Here is a 17373-nt window from a genome sequence, read left to right on the forward strand (position 1 = left end):
TCACTTTTACTAAGGACTCTCAGAGGAAAATAAAAAAATTCTGGGAAATATTAGGTATTTTATAGTTATCCAAGTTGTAAAGGAAAGGACATCAAAGGGCCTGCAGGTGGCAATCAGTAAGAATTCAATATTGGAGCATAAATTGAAGAAGCTCCTATAATGTGATTATTTGAATTTTCACTGCTCTTGTAATAATCTCTTTTACATGGCGCTAATCATGTGAGAATTTGCTTGCTACACTTCAATAGGATGCCTTTGGATTTTTCATGAAAAGGCATCATCAGTAGCTTGCAAGAAAACCCAAAATGTTCTCGAGACTTCAAATTCTAGTTATTTGCAATGGTAGTAACAACACTTTGCAGATTCCTGCATTTCAATATAACAATGTCAGCTTCAGTAAAGGCATGCAAGCCTGCTAGAAATGTGCTTCTTATTAATTCTAGGAACTGATAAATAAAGAAAGATACATCAATAAATCATTACACTCTGCCCACCCTACCTTTAAAATTCCCAACACAACTGTACCAACAAAACCTGTTCACTAAATCTCAGCATGAAACGTTTTCTGCAGCAAATCTTAAATTTCCCATTAGACAGGCATGAATTGTTGAAGGAGTTTTGGGAAGAGTTCTGTGCCTGAAATGGCCACAGATCATCTTTGGGCAGTTCAGAATTTTATTTAAACATACAGGAAAGTATGCCCCTTATCTCTCCTTCAAAATATTACTCAGTGGGCAAAAAGCTTGTTGAGCTTCATAGTGCATCCCTCAGTAGGGATTAATCCTCTCATGTGCATCTTCTGGTACAGTGGTGTGATCCAAACCATCCTAAGTAAAACTGTCCTTTAGGTACTCCTGCCATGCCCACAGATACTCTTCAAAACACTAAATCCTCAGATATTTAAATTTCAGTATACTTCTATGAGACTGTCTTTTTAAAATTTAAACTAAAGATCAGTCAGAACAGAGATGTGCTCTATTATTAGTAAAAAAGAATTAAGATTCTCTGTGCTGTGTAATAATTTTACTGAACAAATAGCTCTCAAGAGGTACTTTTCATAATTTTTATATACAAAAAACACAGAAGAATAAAGCTTTAAGTAATGGTTTTACATAATACGTTGCAATTAATCATGGCATAGTAGGTTCCCAGATACTCAATACCAAGCTCACAAGTCAGAAGCATCTACCAGCTAGCATTTAAAATTCTAACATGCTCTTTTCATCTTTGAAATTACAAATGATTTTTAAGATGCCTCACTCTTCAGCAGCACTTAGCTTTCACCCAAAGCAAATTAGTCTACAAATGTACTGAATCCTGGAGGTCTGATTTAGGGACAACATTCAGCATCACCTCAGACATTTATTACATGATAAATTAATTTACTAGATGAAAAGCTTCTTCTAAGTAATCTTGGGGTAACTTAAGCACATCTAGTGAAAGACAACACACAAATATAACTCATAAAGTATCTTATCCAAACAATGAGTTTGTGCCAACATGCAGAATAACACCACTTGCAGAATTTAATTTAAAGCATTTGCAATCCATAGCAAGCACTTTTTTTCTTGACTATTTGATTCAGGGCATATGGCAGTTAATATGCAATGTTAGCATTATCAAGGCTACTTTAAAATAAAATGTGATCATACTCATAACCATTTACTTTCTTTGTACTTAATTACTTCATTGTAGACACATTTCATTAAGCCAAACAAATAAACAAAGCTCAGAATAGTAAGTATGAGTGAATGTGCTTTATGAATTTCTAATATGCCTCTAAAAAAACCAAAACAAAACCATCTCAACTTAAAAACCTGATTTAAAAATCTGGGATAAGTCTTATAAAAAGCCTGAACCATTGAGTTACCAAAACATTAGCAAGAATAAAGTTTCTGAAAGATGCACAGTGTGATTACATTTTGAATTTCGACATTTTAAAGCCTTTACTTTCATTGATACAAGGTAATTAATTTTTACACCCTCCCCCTTTTTTTTTTTTCCCTTAGACCACAGCAGAAATCAAATATCAAGCATGAGTGATTCCCCTTAGAGTAAATGGCAGACAACACGTTACAGAAAACCAGACCAAGACAACAGTAGTTTACAAAACAGAAAACAAGGTTAACAGATATGCTTTCTTCAGGATAACACGTAAGAAAGATTTTAGGAACTTTATATCAACAGCTCATTTCAGACTATGCAATGTTTTCTCCTCCCTTCCAGAGATCTATGAAATCAAGTGGTAAACATGTTCTCTTCAATATTCAGTTCAGTAACAGTTTAGTTGCAAAAAGATTTTACTTGCATAAATATAAAAACACATGATAAAGCAAAATATTTTTAATTAGTAAGCCAATCATAAATAAATTCACCTAAAATTAATAGAAGACACTGCTGTGTTCTTTCTACATGGATACTTTTTTTTTTTTAAAGCATGTTTTAAATGTTTTAATTGTCAACTCCATTGTCTAGCCTGGGACAAAACAATTAATCATTGAGCACTCGACAATTCCGCACACTGAGCTAAATCTTTTTTTAGTTACATTTTTTACATTTTCTTTACAAACGTAATACTTATGTACATTATATATTTCATTTCTACAATTGATGTACTTTACTGAAACTCTACAACTTTCACCGGCAATTTGCTGAAGTCATTAGTAAATATGAATCATTCCTTTTAAAAAGAAATTCATATAAACAACCAACATAGAGCACTGCCCTTTGACATCTCTTAAGAATTTAGATCTGGAAGGGCTACTATAATAAATGTAAGAAAAAAAGGCTTTACCTAATTTTACATTTTTTTTAAGAATATCATCCCACATAGCTACATAAATTCACCAGCTTGCAATAAACAGAGCACCATACTGCTGCACAACTGGAAACGTGTATAAACCAATTCAAGTTTACTAGTGAAACAGCTTCATCACTCCTAGGACTTTTAGACTGAAGTAAATCTGCAAAATTCTTTTGGAAATGTATACTTCTTTAGCCATAAAGCTTCTGAAAAACAGTGCTGGTCACTGTATATTGTGAAGAACAAGTATCCACTTTTGTAACCTCCCATACGCTTCTCTTGGCCCGTGCTTCTTGTTGAAGTCGGGATTTTTCTTCTATTTATTTCTTGTTCATTTACAAATCTGCTGTTGAATATTAAGTAAGAATTCATAATATGAGAAAGCTGCTTCTGTCCGATCCTCAATTAAATGCTGAAAAAAATCTGTTTTGGCAGGATTCTCATCTCTGAAAGAAGAGAGGAAGGTATTTTAGTTCAAGCATTATGCAAAAATTCCACTGCAAATTCAAGCAGAGACATCAAGTTTAATTAATTACTTATTGCCCTTTGAAGTCTAGATTCAATCCAAAGATACTACAATTGCAAATTATCCAAAGTTTAGGAAAAAAACCCTAAAGTTTGCAATAAACTATCGAACAGCATATTTTAAAGAAGTATAAAATGGCAGAAAAGTATGTTAAACAGCATTTAAAATACCTTGTAGAAACACAAAAAAGGGAACATAAAAATAATTTTAGTTTAAAAGTTAATATACATGCTGGTGGCAATGACCCTGAAAGGGTTAAATAAAATCTTGGTAAAGATTAAAAAACTGGAAAATTTACACCTTTGGTTACATGTAATCTCAACCACCCCCCCCCAGTTTTTCTAATATTTGGCAATAGAACAGAGAAGGTAAACATGCCAAAGATCTAGTACCCAAAATTGCTGCCCCAAAAAAAGTTGCTGGGACACAGATACAGTGTGCAGTAAAGCTCTGCTGTTTACTATGGTCTCCCAGCCTTGCCTGCAATTCTAGGAGCAGCAGCCACAATGCCAACAGTTGAAAAGCTTTGTATTTATATATTTAAATATTATTTATCCAAGTAAGAAAGTCATCATACTCTCTAAAACATTAACTCCCATCAGGCTCAGTAAACTAAATACTCTAGAGAAGACAAATGTAAACTGAAGTTGAAACATTTTAGGAAACAGCATTGTATCAACTGAAAAGAGGATGTAATTCAGTTTCTTCTGGGTCAGGTATTTCCAGTTTTCATCAGTGTCAATTAGAAATTATAAATACAAGTTGCTAATAATTACTCAGTATCTAACAGAAATACTTACTTTATTACTTGAAGCACCGGACTTAAAGGTCTACTGTCTCTAAGCCAAGATATAAAAGATCGTGTCCTTTCTGAAGAAAGTGCATCTACCTCAGGAAGCTGTGTCTGAAGGTAATTGGAAGAAGTAATTAACTTTTACTATCAAAACTCTTTAAAAAAAATAGATCCTGATAGTAATAACATGACCCAAGCTAAAATCTCTATTAAGAAACTACCAACCATGGATTACACATACACATTTTTTCTTCAGCTTAAAATAAAAAAATTCAGGAATATCTGCTCTGTAGGAAGCCATACATCTTTAATTTAACTGCCTTTTAAGTGCAAAAGGTTTTAGAAAGTAAGCTCACTTCAAAACTATTATTTTCAAAATGCTGCTTTTGCAGCTTTCCTGCCTTTATCTTCCCTGCCAATCAAGTTCCTACATGTTGCATTTTATATCACTAAAAAGATGAATAACATGAAGAAGTGAAACCTGAATTACAAGCAAATTTCAATGCAAAGATTATACTGGAATGTTTGGTTGGGGAATGAGCTGAAAAAAATGGAATTAAAAAAACTGAGCCATTCACCAAGATAAATATACCAAACTCTTAGGCTGATACAACCTTTTAAGACAATTAATATGACATAAAATAGTTGATTACAGATTTAAAAGTAATTCCATTGCTATCTTTGTAATAAATGAATGAAAGGCAGAATTTTAAAGCAAAGACAACAACTTCTGTTATGTTAGGTTTTTCCTCTCATTTTCATTATAATGCTATATAACCATTGAATCCTTCCTTTATCCAAGCTCTTCCTGAAAACTCTGCAAATACTTACTACCAACTGGTCAGAGGGGACAGTTTTAAATTGCTCATACAAGCAAAATACAAAACTCTAAACAAACAGTCCAATTTTATAGCAGTCTTAAAACTCACCACTCTGAACCTGTTCTTACAATTACTGCTCGTCACTTAGTTTCCCCCTTCATACTAAGCAAACTTTTTAAGCAGGAAATACCTTCCTGTGTGTTTCTACAATGACAAATACATTTTTTGTACTATCTGGATATAACCATTCCATTCTGAACTTTTCTAGAGTGTCTTAAAAGGGTCCATTCTTACCTGCAACTAGTTGGCATACTGGAATCACTACCCACTGAAAAGAGCTCTTCTCTTTAATTGCTGCTCTGTTTCACGCACAAGACTATAGGTACAGGTTGTAACAAAAACCCCTCAACCAAAACAGCAGGGGTCTTTCACGTTCTAATAGCTGAGAGCAATTCTTTTTAACAATTACTCAGGGCTTGGAAGATGAACAAAACTTAACTCTGACCCTTTACCTACAGGCCTAGGACATCATACGATAGACTTGTTATCTTATACGAGGTTTGGAGAACACAAGGCTTCTGAAAACCATGGCATCAATAAAATAACTCTAATCTTAACAATTAACATCTCTGAAAATATAAGTTTTGTATTAATTCTACAAAATCACATCCTTACAAGTCCACATGTATTCCCATAAAAATAATAAAAACATTAATGTCAGAGAATAATTTTTGGCATTCCACAAATGCCAGAATTTACACGTTTACATTCTCCCCTTGTAAGCATCTGTCAACTTCTACTTGTCTCCTGAGAAGCTGGCAAAAGGTTAGAAGGTACCCAATTAACAAAACCCTAATTCATAATTACCTAATTAAAAATTGAAAATGCAGAAAAAATGCATTAAATATAGATTGTACATGTAAGCACTAGATAGCACAGCTCATTAAAATGCTTACCATTTTCTGTGGTACTGACGCATAGTTTGGGTATCCAAGGACATCTTTTATGAAGTTGTTATCACAGTTTTTTCCAATCCAAATATAAAAAATCTGCAAGAGATCAGAATCTGTTTTAGTAAAGGCCTTGCATATATTTTAAAGAAAGAGGTAAGTGGTGAGGTAATTGGAACAGTACTACAGTAATATCTTTCATCACTTGAGAGCTCCTGCTGCAATTCATACATATGTCTCTGTAGTTACTTGTACATTTACTTATTTATTAATACATTTATAGCATTTGAAATAAGATTATTCAATGGCAAAAAAATGTAAAATACTGAAAGAATGAGGATGCAGGACACATCTATATTGGAACAGTTGATGCACTAACTTCCCATGTTAGCTCTTAAAGTGAAAAATCTAACATTTTTAAGTCAGACCACTATCTCCAGTTACTGCACACTGACTTCCCAATCTCAAGTAATAGTAAAGCATCAGTTACAAAAACACATCATAGCAATTATTTCAGACATCTGGAGACAGAAGCTAGTTTGACATTCACAGTCAGCCCTTGAACTCATCCAAGGTTCAAAATGAATACAAGTTACTGCCAGGTTACCTGGAATGCCAAATTCACTACCCTGTTGTTGTTGAGAGTTGACTGCCTTTAGTAATTCAGCATACATTGCTCTATTAAAAAAAAACAACTTACTGAACCACAATCCATAAGAAAAGCTCCTTCTCTTGTCAACTTCTCTGCAGATAACTTCTGAAGAGGTGGCTGAGGAACAACTCTGTCATTTACATGTATTGTAGTCTGTAACAAAAAACAATACTCAGCAATATTAGAATATAAAGAAAATGCTATTTTTTATCTTAACCAGGAAAAAAATACTGTTAATATCTAGCAAAAATGTTGTGTATGTAATACTTTTCATGCAATAGATAACAAACTTCCAAAAGAATCCTAGTGTTTACACTTAAACTTTCTACCAACAACCTCCATAGATTTTTCCCTTGCATTCAACTTCACTAGAAATGCTACAAGAGGAAAAAACATCAAATTCTACTCCCTGTAAGTGTTCACCATTTTACTGCATTCAAATAACAAAGTTCCTTGATTTAACATGTTGCCTGAATCGATCCATGGGTTTGTCCACAGAGCACTGTGACTGATCCAATTAAACAATCTGGCTGTTGGCAACGACATTATTAGAAAATACTTCCCTCTTTCTTCCCAGCAATATAACCAAACAAAAACTATAAAAAACTCCAACCCTGATTACAGCTGCTTCCCCACCTCCATTAGAAAAATAAACTAATAGAAAATATCATAGAACAAGCTTCATACATTACCTCATCAATCAACTTGTCTATTCTGTACAAGTTGGGATGTATCATTTTCATCAAATGAACAAGTGGCTGGCTCTTCATCTGGCACATTGCATATACGCGATCATCCAAGCGTGTACTTGTTCCTGTTCTAAATGCTTTCTGTAAGTGAACAGGGGACCTTATTAATGTCTATAAATATCTGAAGGGTGGATGTCAAGAATGGGCCAGTATCTTTTCAGTGGTGCCCTGTAACAGAAAGTTCCACCTCAGCATGAGGCAAAACTTCTTTACAGTGAGGGTGACAGAGCACCGGAACGGGCTGCCCAGAGAGGCTGTGGAGTCTCTTTCTCTGGAGACTTTCAACACCAGCCTGGAGAAGTTCCTGTGTGATCTGCCCTAGGTGTTCCTGCTGCAGCTTTGTTCCTTTGTTCCTTTGTAAAGGAATGTATCTTACTGAGATTCATTAGCATCTTAATCAAATACAACTTGAATACAATACCTTTAATTTCCCTTCCCTACATATTGATAAAGGGAATAAAAAATTTCCCCCCCCTTGTGTAAAATTTCTATGTGATTGGGCCAGCATTTCTCATTTTTATTCTTGATGTTATTGGTCTATGAAACTCATTAATGCAAGATATCACACGAAGATATGACCCTAGCAGACTTCAAAAAAAGTACTTCCGTGAATAACGTTAACTCTAATTTTATATTAGTAGGAATTAAATGTTATGCAAAAGCTTTGGAAAGGACAAATTTTTTTATAGCAGAAACTGGGCTCTCATAGGAGAAAAAATATTTTTTAACTCTTTCCTACTGGATGTCCTTTAGAAGCAATCAGTAAACAATCACTATTAGAAGCAACACCATATTCTGATTCAATGGAGAATACCCTGTTATCAAAACTCATATTCATTTCTACAGCAAAGCTAAGTATATCAATCCTCCTTGGCTGTCACAAGCATTTTGGTTTCTCTATATACCAGGCTTTTTTATTGCTGAAAAAACTTAAACAACTTCTCAGCCACTCTTAATTCTGTCATTTACATGGATTCTCTTGATAATAAATGGTCTGTTTTTTTCAGCATCATTAACTGCATTACTTATGCAAATACCGAAGGACTCCTAATGAGTATATTAGAGACTGAAGCAGGCACTAAGCCAAAGCAAATAATTTATCATTATTTCATTTCTTACCAAACTTAAAAGATTTCATGATAAGAAAACAAAGAACTGCCAGACATGAAAATCTTTTACCTATCAGCTTTATTGAGAACTAAACCCTGCAGTAAGTTCTCTTTTTAAGTATGATGTTTGGTAATACAAAGATACTTAAAAAAAATAATCAAGTAGTAGTAACTAGTTCTACATGAACTTTAAACTATGTCAATTTACTTTATATAAGAGATTTAATTGTATCTCCATGGAAATTATTTTTCCTTCTTGGCACTATGAAGTATGAAATATGCGCATTGAAAATATTGCACTTGTCTTTTCTTCATAAAATAAAATGGAAGTAGTACTAATAAGTGGCTTCCAACAGTCTTTATGGGCAACACCAATTAGCTGTGAAAATCTCAGAAATGCCAATTGCTAAAATATACATATTTTTATTCAGACAAAATTAAAAAAAAACAAACCAAACAAAAAAACCTATTCAGGCACCAATCGTTTAAAATAAGTTCACAGTCATCTTGTATGTGAAAGTCCTGTAAGATCCAAGAGGATAAGCCATATTTTTTGAATTTTAGAAAAGTGCAGACATTGCTTGATTTTGAGCTGAAGAATTCCTCAATAGAACAATGAATGAAATATTAATCCACTACATTACACATACCTGTTTGAGAAGGGCCAAAATATACAGCGGAAACAGCTTGAGGGAATTTGGTGCTATTAGCATGGACTGCTGGAGATTTGAGGCAGTTGACATGTATGCTGCCAAGGAGTCTACCACGGCATTAACTAAGGCATCTCTTGCATCCGCAAGACTAGATGAAACTGAGCGATCCACAGCTGTTGGGTTAGAAGGATACAAGGAATTAATAGATTTGGCCTCATTTATTCCCTTGAATTTTGAAAATAACAGTTGTGCTTTTAGATGATACTTTAAGATCTAAAAAACCCCAAAAAGTCCAACCTGTGGTCCTAACTTTTTTTAGGAGCAAGAGTAAACAAGACAAGTACCCACACAGAAACTTGCTTTCATGATGCTTAAAAAAACAAAAGGTAGCTGATGTCCACTCCCTAGTTCCTACTCTTCACAAAAATTGTTAAAAGCTGTGGTATGTACTTGTGACTAAATACAAATCCTGTTTTAAACCTTAAACAAGTAACTTAGCTATTGCTGAAACTCTCTGCAGTCCTACCTCCAAGATAAAATTTGCAGCAACTATTTTTTATTTCCTCCCCCCTGTTATTTCAGTGATGTAACTATGACTAGTGTCAATGAAGTTTCATCTTTTTCTGCTAAGGAAGGGCTGCAAATCCTTTGGTTGCAGGAAGCCACCTGCTGGACTGAATACACATTTAAGATGAGATAGAGAAGTACTATTTATTATTTCTAATATATTTGACTATTAATGTACAACACAGCATGTAGTAAAATGCTGCACAGAGCCATATGTGCTCAATGGCACAGATCAGTTTATAAAACAGCTACTTATGACCCCCAAGTACAGGTAAGTGAGAATTCTAAACCCAGCAACAGGATAGAAGCATAGACAACCAATGCATACTGCAGATACACTGTTGTCAGAAGTTTGCTTCTAGTCTCCAGCAACTCACTAAATTGAATCACTTAATTGTAGAATGCTGAAATTTGAGATAACAACTGTGATGATGATAGAAAAATGACAGTTTTGATTCAAGTGTGTCATGATTCTATCTCCTTTAATAAACTCGAGAGAACAATATAAGAAGACTCCTTTTAAAAGATGAAAGTCAACTAAGTATTCAGATTAAGGAATATTTCAGTTAATAGTTTTGGTATAAATTTGATTTTGTAATCTTTTGTATTCTCAGGCTTTTGTGTGTTCCACTCAACCTTCTCCTACAATACCCAAGCTTCATTCACTACTTAATTTAAAGGGGTGGTAAAATCAAGAACACACAAAGATGTATTGGGATCTTCCTGGTCTGTACTCACCCATGTTTGCTAAGAGGCACACAATGGCTTGTACATCTGCTCCTGCATATACGTCAGTCAGTGAACTTACTACAGGCAAGCAAAGTGTGTGCACTCGAATTCGACGTTCACCTAAGTAAAAATAAGCAGAAGTAATTACGCAATATCTCCTGGCAGAAGTATACAAATTCAGTCATTACATCTCATTTAAGATGAACTCATACTGCAAAAAAACACTGGTCAAACAACGGCTGTAACAGTATCTCCTGCTCCTGTCTCTTAACCGGTTAAAAATCTGCAATGCTCTAAAGCTTTAAAATTATGAATTGGCACAAACTAGCTTCTAACATCCACAGTGAGTGTCTTGATCTTGCAAATGAAGTACCTTGACTTTCATCCCAAAATTTTGTGGCATCCTCCATAACAGAAAGTACCTGCTAGTCTTTATGCCCACCCAATGTAGTAGCAACTCACTCCAACCCCTGGCAGGTCTGTCATTTTGGAAAAAGTGCATGTCAAACATGCATGTTTGTTATTTGCTTATAATAATGGTGTGTGCGCCTTTTAAGTAAAGGAATCTTGCTCAATCAGCTCTATATAAGATGGAGATAAATTACATTTTCCCATTAAAATTGAGTTTATAGAGATTTACATTATATGATTAACTGCCACACAGGCTCACTAGGTTTGTCAACATCCTCTTAGAGAACAACAAAAGGCTGTGAAACTAACTATACAAACATTGTGTTAGAGAAAGAAACAAAGGCTCAGTGGCCAATTAATTTGAATTTATTTACCTTTGCTGGAAGTATACAAAAGAGCTGTTTGAAAACAAACCAAAGATGTGTCAGTCAGACTTTCCTCGATGGACATTTGTACTGCAAATCCAGCATCAGGATTGACATTGGCAAGGGACAATAAATCAGTAGATCGTACAAAAAAGTTCCCATGAAAAGTGTGTATTGAAAGACCTTAGAAGCAGATTAAATAAATCAGAATGAGGTTAAAACAGCATGAAAAACTCCTATCAATAATTAAAAGCCACAGCCCTCAAGCTACGTGTAAAAAAACAGTAAAAATATTTATTCTAACACACAGAATCAATTATGTGAACCATTAGACATTTCAGCATCATCCTGTAGAGTCCTTCCACTACAATGTCAATTTATGTGAAGTGAGATGGTGCCATCTTCAGTAAACGCTCCCCTTCCCCAAAAAAGGCAATAGCTAACATAACTTACATAAAGGCAATTATCTTCAGTGAAGGTGAAAAAGCATGAAATCTAGTGTTACTAAAGACTGAGTACATCCAAAATTTAAGTTAATGTGCTTACACCAAGTTTTCCATACAAATCAGTACTTAAAACATACCTTTTGTACATCTTATGCGCATAACTGCTTCAAATCCAATCTTTCTTGTAAGGTATCTTTTAAGGTCTTTTTGCAGCTTTTCAGCTTGAGCAGGATTATGGGTACGATGGAAAGATGGATAGTAATAGATGCATCCAGCAGAATACTTGGATATGCAAGCTGTGAATGAGAAGAAGATATGGTTAGGAGGTAAAAATATAACACGAAGTCAGGATGCGCAACTTGTGTCCAACTTCCTGCAAGTCACATCTACATTCACCTTTTTTTTTATTTGACTCACATCAGCAAGACAACAAGAACTTGCCCAGACTCAGGCCACTGAAGACAGTGATGAGTCATCTCAATACACAATTATCTAATTACACATTTTCCTCAATAAGCAACCTACTACTTTTGGCAGTTAAGACAGGAGTGCATGCAGAAATACTTAAGAGTCAGGGTCAAAGTTAAGTGTACGCTTAGAGACAAATCTTGGTTTAATACTAAAATAAGAGACCTCCATTCCACCCCTATGATTAAACTTTATTAATTCCTTGCCATCTGTCTGTCTCCTGTCCTTGAGCAGGAACGCACCCTCTTGTTTAAAACTCTAAAATCCCAGAATAATACTTGATACCACCAATTCACCTGTTCTTTACTGCTACCAACTTCAAAGTCAACTCCTTTGCAGCATTAGCTGCATTTACAAAAGTGCAAAAAGATTCACATGATTTAAGCATTCCTGAAGAAGCTTGTGCTTATGAAGAAACACAGTGTGCAAAGAGTGAATGCAGACATTAGGTACTCCTTACCAAGTGAAGCTAGATCAGAATACTGTGAACTTAAGAGAAATAAATCCACAGCAGTCTGCTGGCCTGAGCAGTCCAGTGCCAACTTCTTATAAAAATCTGTTGCTGGACCAAGATGTTGGACCACCTTTGGTGAATAAATTACACAGGAATGAGTTAAGACAATGATTGTGCTCTCTTAAGACTTCATGGAACAAAAGACATAGTATTCAGCAGCAAAGTGTCACGTTTCCTTTAAGCAATAACTGATTGACATTTCCACCTGCATAAATTATTTTTCTTATGCTCCATATTCTTTCAGCTTGCTTTTACAAGCAGTTATCATCCTACTTTCAAGGGAGTCTAGATTTTCATAAAATAAATATTCATGTAACTATGTAACACTTACTGGATGCTGTAAACCACAAGGCCATAAAAATAATAAGAAATAACGTTTTAGGTCTACAATTTAATATATCCATACTTTGGCTCAAAACTAAGGCTGATAGTAACTAAGTGATATACTTGCAGCTGCTTCTGCTTGCCAAGAAAAGCTATGGACCAAAAGACAGCTTATGAAGTAATACCACACATACATGTATAAACTAGTTATTTTAAATGCACAAACACAGACACTGAATAATTAAGATGTAGTGAATTGCTATAAATAACCCACAGGAGATGACCTGCAGAACTATGCAAGTCAGAAAGACATGGCCAGTACCTAATCTTATGAGATGAATATTAGAAATTTTTGTACCTTTGTGCTTGACCTTTGATTGGGATCTTCTCTGGAATGCAAAAGCCCTGCTCCCAGAGAGGGTAACTGCGTTTGAAACACAGATATCCGACCACCTGTTGGAGACATCAGTTTAAATGCAGCTTGAAGAGCAGGGCCCAATGCACTGTGTGTTTCTCTTGTATTGGTGAACATATCTGGTAACGCGTTCAACAGATCTTTTATCAGCTGCAGAACAGATTGAAAGGTGTTTGTGAGATTTTGCAAGCTTGAGATTTTCTGCTACTTCTAAAATGCTGTATTGCCATAACTGAAGTGGACCAACCAATACCAAATATTTCAGCTTATTTCAACACACTGAGGAAAACTAATAATTTTTAAAACTATGATGCATCGAACAAACAACATGTAATACTTCTATAATTAAAAAGTAGCATTGAAATGATACATTATGAAGAAAGGCTTGAATTCAAAGTGTAAAAGGAACCTTTAGTTTGAATAATTAATTCTAAATTTAATGCTATATTTTGAACAATCATACCTCTTTGCTTTCATGAAGATTTACAAGTAAACTATCTGGTGTAGGTAAGAAAATATCTGTAGGGAGAACAGAAAAAAGCATTTTATTAAATAAAAATATAGCATTATAATAGAACACAACATTTCACTCACCACTGCTAAATTTAACAGGAAATACAGTCTACTTTTCTGCTACTTTATTAGAGAGAATAATACAGTCGATACAAAGCTTGTTTTACAAAAGCAAAATTAGTATATTGGTATATTCCCTATACGTTCAATAAAATCGACTTAATAGCAGAATATTTGAGATTCTCATCTTTCTTATGGGAATAGTAGCTTCTCAAAAATTTAGTTTCAATTTTCTTTTTACTTACCATCAATATCTGAGACAATCAGCATCTGAGGCTGAGATAAACCTTCTTGCAAGTTGTAAAACTGAACAGTGCTGTCAAACGTTATGAACCCTATTCTTGTCCTTGAGTCTCCAGGCAGCCTGAAGCATTAAAAAAATAGACTATTAAGCCCTAAATTTCTCTCTCAAGACACACATGTATACACAACTCCCGCTGATGTTAGCAGCAACTCAGCTCATGTACACAGGGGTACAACGGGAGAACAAAATAAAGAAGATCTGAAACATGAATACAAGTAATATGTCTTCAATATTGTTGGAAAAGCTGGGATAATGATAGTTTACAAGAGCGTTACAGATAAGCACTCACTAATATATTGATGTCTTCTTCCAAGAGAGAACTTAGTAAGTTCATTTAAACATTATACTGACACATGGAAGAACTTCTCAATTCTTTACTAGAAAATAGTATATTCTGCTCTTTCATAATTCAAAAAACCCATTTACTAATGTAGTTAAAGAGTACTTAAAGATCTAAACCAAAACCCAATGTTTCTACAATGCAATATACTTATTTCTTATGTGGACCATTCTCCTATGTACAGCATTAAAAATGCAAAAAGAAAAACTAAACGGGATTTCTCAAATAAAATAAAAAACATGATCAGGTGCTGCAAACCATGATGGTGAACAAAGGCAACAGATGCAAACATTTTTTACCATCTGGGTATATAAATTAATTTGAAGCAGGGCTTTTCCTATGGACTTTGAATTACATTTTATGAATTTTCCTAAACAATTTAGCATGTTTCCAAGACTCTGTTGACAAAATACCTTTGAAGATCTGAACGAGGAAAGACCATACCAATTAATATAAGTGAAGAATTTTACTGTACACATCGGTGTCTTTATCAGAAATGAAAATTGTTTTGTAAGAGAGAATTGTAGAAAACAATTCAGAGTGAGGCCTCTACATATTAGTTTTCAGAAACCATTAACACAGTGAAGTTTACTAACCCCGCTCAAAAAGCGCCCTCAACAATCCCATACAAGCCATTCCAATGCAAAAATTAAAACAGATAGAAAGCGACACAGGGAACTGTTATCTAAAACAAGCCAAACGGACAACACAATTCCCCTAGGCAGTCCCACACTAGTGGTAACAATATTCCAGTACACATCATCTCAGCCATTTCAGCACAAGAAGCAGCCAATTTAATCTCTATAATTTACTTAATTATTTTGATCTTGGCGGGGGGGGAAGTGCAGTTTATAGATGTTTGTACAATCAACATGTTGTTAGAAGCTACAGTTGAGTATTTGTAGATACGTACATTAGTTGCAGATCCACCTTTTATCATATACAGGGAAGATCTCTCTCCTCATGCAAATTGCTTCAACAGCTTTTTATTGGGAGGGGTTAATTTTTTTTTTTTTTTGCTTGGCTGGTGCCTTTTTTTTTGGTTGCTTTTTTCATTTTGCTTTTTAGACACCCAAGTTGTGTTTCAGAATCTAAGGCAATAAAACTCTCCTTCAGGTACAGAATGTTTAAATTCCATATGCAAGTTTTATGCAAAACTGCAGGTTAGTATTGTTCATAATAACATGTTAGCTCATTTGAAAAGGTTAGTTATATTCTTACTTGTCTAGGTTTTCCAGCAATGACTGGCAGACTATTGTCAAATATCCAGCCTCCACTGCATTATGAGACACATCTAAAACAAATAAATATACCGCAGGCTGAGGAGGACGAAGCTACAAAGTAAAAAAAATATTAAGTTCAAAATCATATTTAAAGAAATGTTAAAAATGATTAGTCATTAGAAAGGGAAGCGGGAAAAGGGACTACTTAGAAAATGCAGGGCATACATTATGGAATGAAATAAAACCGATTTACTGAGAGTCATGTGGATAGACTTAACTACCGTTCCCAGTGGTTAGTAATTCCCGTTTGTAATAAGCATACGATATTATGCTTCAGAACAGAAACTGGATATTTTAGTCTCTCCTTCCAACAGTCAACTCAAACATGACTCTTTGATGCCAGATACGGAATTCACCCTTCAAAACACCATTGTTCTTTCAGTATGTGGACAGTGCAATCCATTAAATGGGGTTAAAATATTCTACCTGTATCCTTTTCCCAACCAAACAAAAATGTGTATTTATTGTCAGAAATCTTCACCACAGTGTTCCAATTCAAAGACAAGTGAACAACTGTTGTTAATAATGTCATTATGAATAAAGCTTTATCCCAGGCCTTATTTCTTGGGAGACAAGACTACTACCACAGCAAAGCTTGACTCCTTGTTAGAGGTTACCATTACTAACTAAAAATTTGAAACCACATTAATTCTCTCATTATTCCATTACTGGTCTTTCCAAACTTCTTCAAAATGAGGGAGAAACCTAGAAACCGTATTGCATCAGACTCAAACCAGGCTAATGCCACACTAAGCCACAATGGATGGCCCCACACACTGCAATTGCCTTTAACTGACAAACCTCTGAATATTTACATTTGCCAAAACTCAAAATAAACATGAATTTCAACTGTTCTTTGGTGTTAAAAGGACCTGCACAGGAAAATTAATGCACACCACTGAAGCAATGCACAACATTAATTTCAAGCATATTTATATTAACATGCAATTGCTGTTAAGTTACCATGAGAACTTTTTTTACCATATAGTCTGAGGAAGCAATGAATTCCACTGTAGAATTTTGGACCTCTGGCCGCTTGTGAGGCTCTCCGTAAGATCGAGTCAGAGGATTATACATAAATTCTTCAGGAACTAGTAAAAACAAAAATCCACAAATAAGTTTATATTATTTGTCAGCAAATAAAAACCATTATGGCAGCTACAAACAAACTAATCCAGACATACTTCAGTTATCATAGAATCGTAGAACTATTCAGGTTGGAAAAAATCCTTGGGATCACTGAGTCCAACCATCATCCCTACTCTGCAAAAATTCTCCCCTAAACCATATCCACCAACACCTCATCCAAACAACCCTCAAACACACCCAGGGATGTGACTCAACCACCTCCCTGGGCAGCCTATTCCAGTGTCTAACCTCTCCTTCAGTGAAAAAAATTTTCCTAATGTCCAGTCTAAATCGACCCTGTTGCAGCTCAATATCTCTCTTGAATTGAGGTGCCCAAAACTGGATGCAATACTCCAGGTGTGGCCTCACCAGTGCTGAGTACAGGGGGACAATCACCTCTCTACTTCTGCTGGTCACATTATTTCTAATACAAGCCAGGATGCCATTGGC

At 34.8% G+C, this 17373-nt stretch overlaps 1 protein-coding gene across 5 annotated transcripts in view; it reads right to left on the reverse strand.

Moving 5' to 3' along the window:
- Window positions 1-1049: 1049 nt before the first annotated feature.
- SEC24B (SEC24 homolog B, COPII coat complex component) overlaps window positions 1050-17373 on the reverse strand; it is a 45231-nt gene continuing 28907 nt past the window's right edge. For all 5 annotated transcript variants that reach the window (XM_051618044.1, XM_051618040.1, XM_051618039.1 and 2 more), the window contains 15 exons: window positions 16777-16886; window positions 15734-15846; window positions 14114-14232; window positions 13759-13814; window positions 13239-13445; window positions 12503-12626; window positions 11712-11870; window positions 11138-11311; window positions 10362-10472; window positions 9054-9229; window positions 7238-7375; window positions 6594-6698; window positions 5900-5992; window positions 4130-4233; window positions 1050-3249 (listed from right to left, as the gene is read on the reverse strand). In XM_051618044.1, the coding sequence (XP_051474004.1) occupies window positions 3135-3249; window positions 4130-4233; window positions 5900-5992; window positions 6594-6698; window positions 7238-7375; window positions 9054-9229; window positions 10362-10472; window positions 11138-11311; window positions 11712-11870; window positions 12503-12626; window positions 13239-13445; window positions 13759-13814; window positions 14114-14232; window positions 15734-15846; window positions 16777-16886 (1904 nt within the window). In that variant the 3' untranslated portion in view covers window positions 1050-3134. The remainder of the gene's footprint in view (window positions 3250-4129; window positions 4234-5899; window positions 5993-6593; window positions 6699-7237; window positions 7376-9053; window positions 9230-10361; window positions 10473-11137; window positions 11312-11711; window positions 11871-12502; window positions 12627-13238; window positions 13446-13758; window positions 13815-14113; window positions 14233-15733; window positions 15847-16776; window positions 16887-17373) is intronic.

The sequence above is a fragment of the Apus apus genome, chromosome 4, assembly GCF_020740795.1.
Source record: "Apus apus isolate bApuApu2 chromosome 4, bApuApu2.pri.cur, whole genome shotgun sequence".
Lineage (NCBI taxonomy): Eukaryota > Metazoa > Chordata > Aves > Apodiformes > Apodidae > Apus > Apus apus.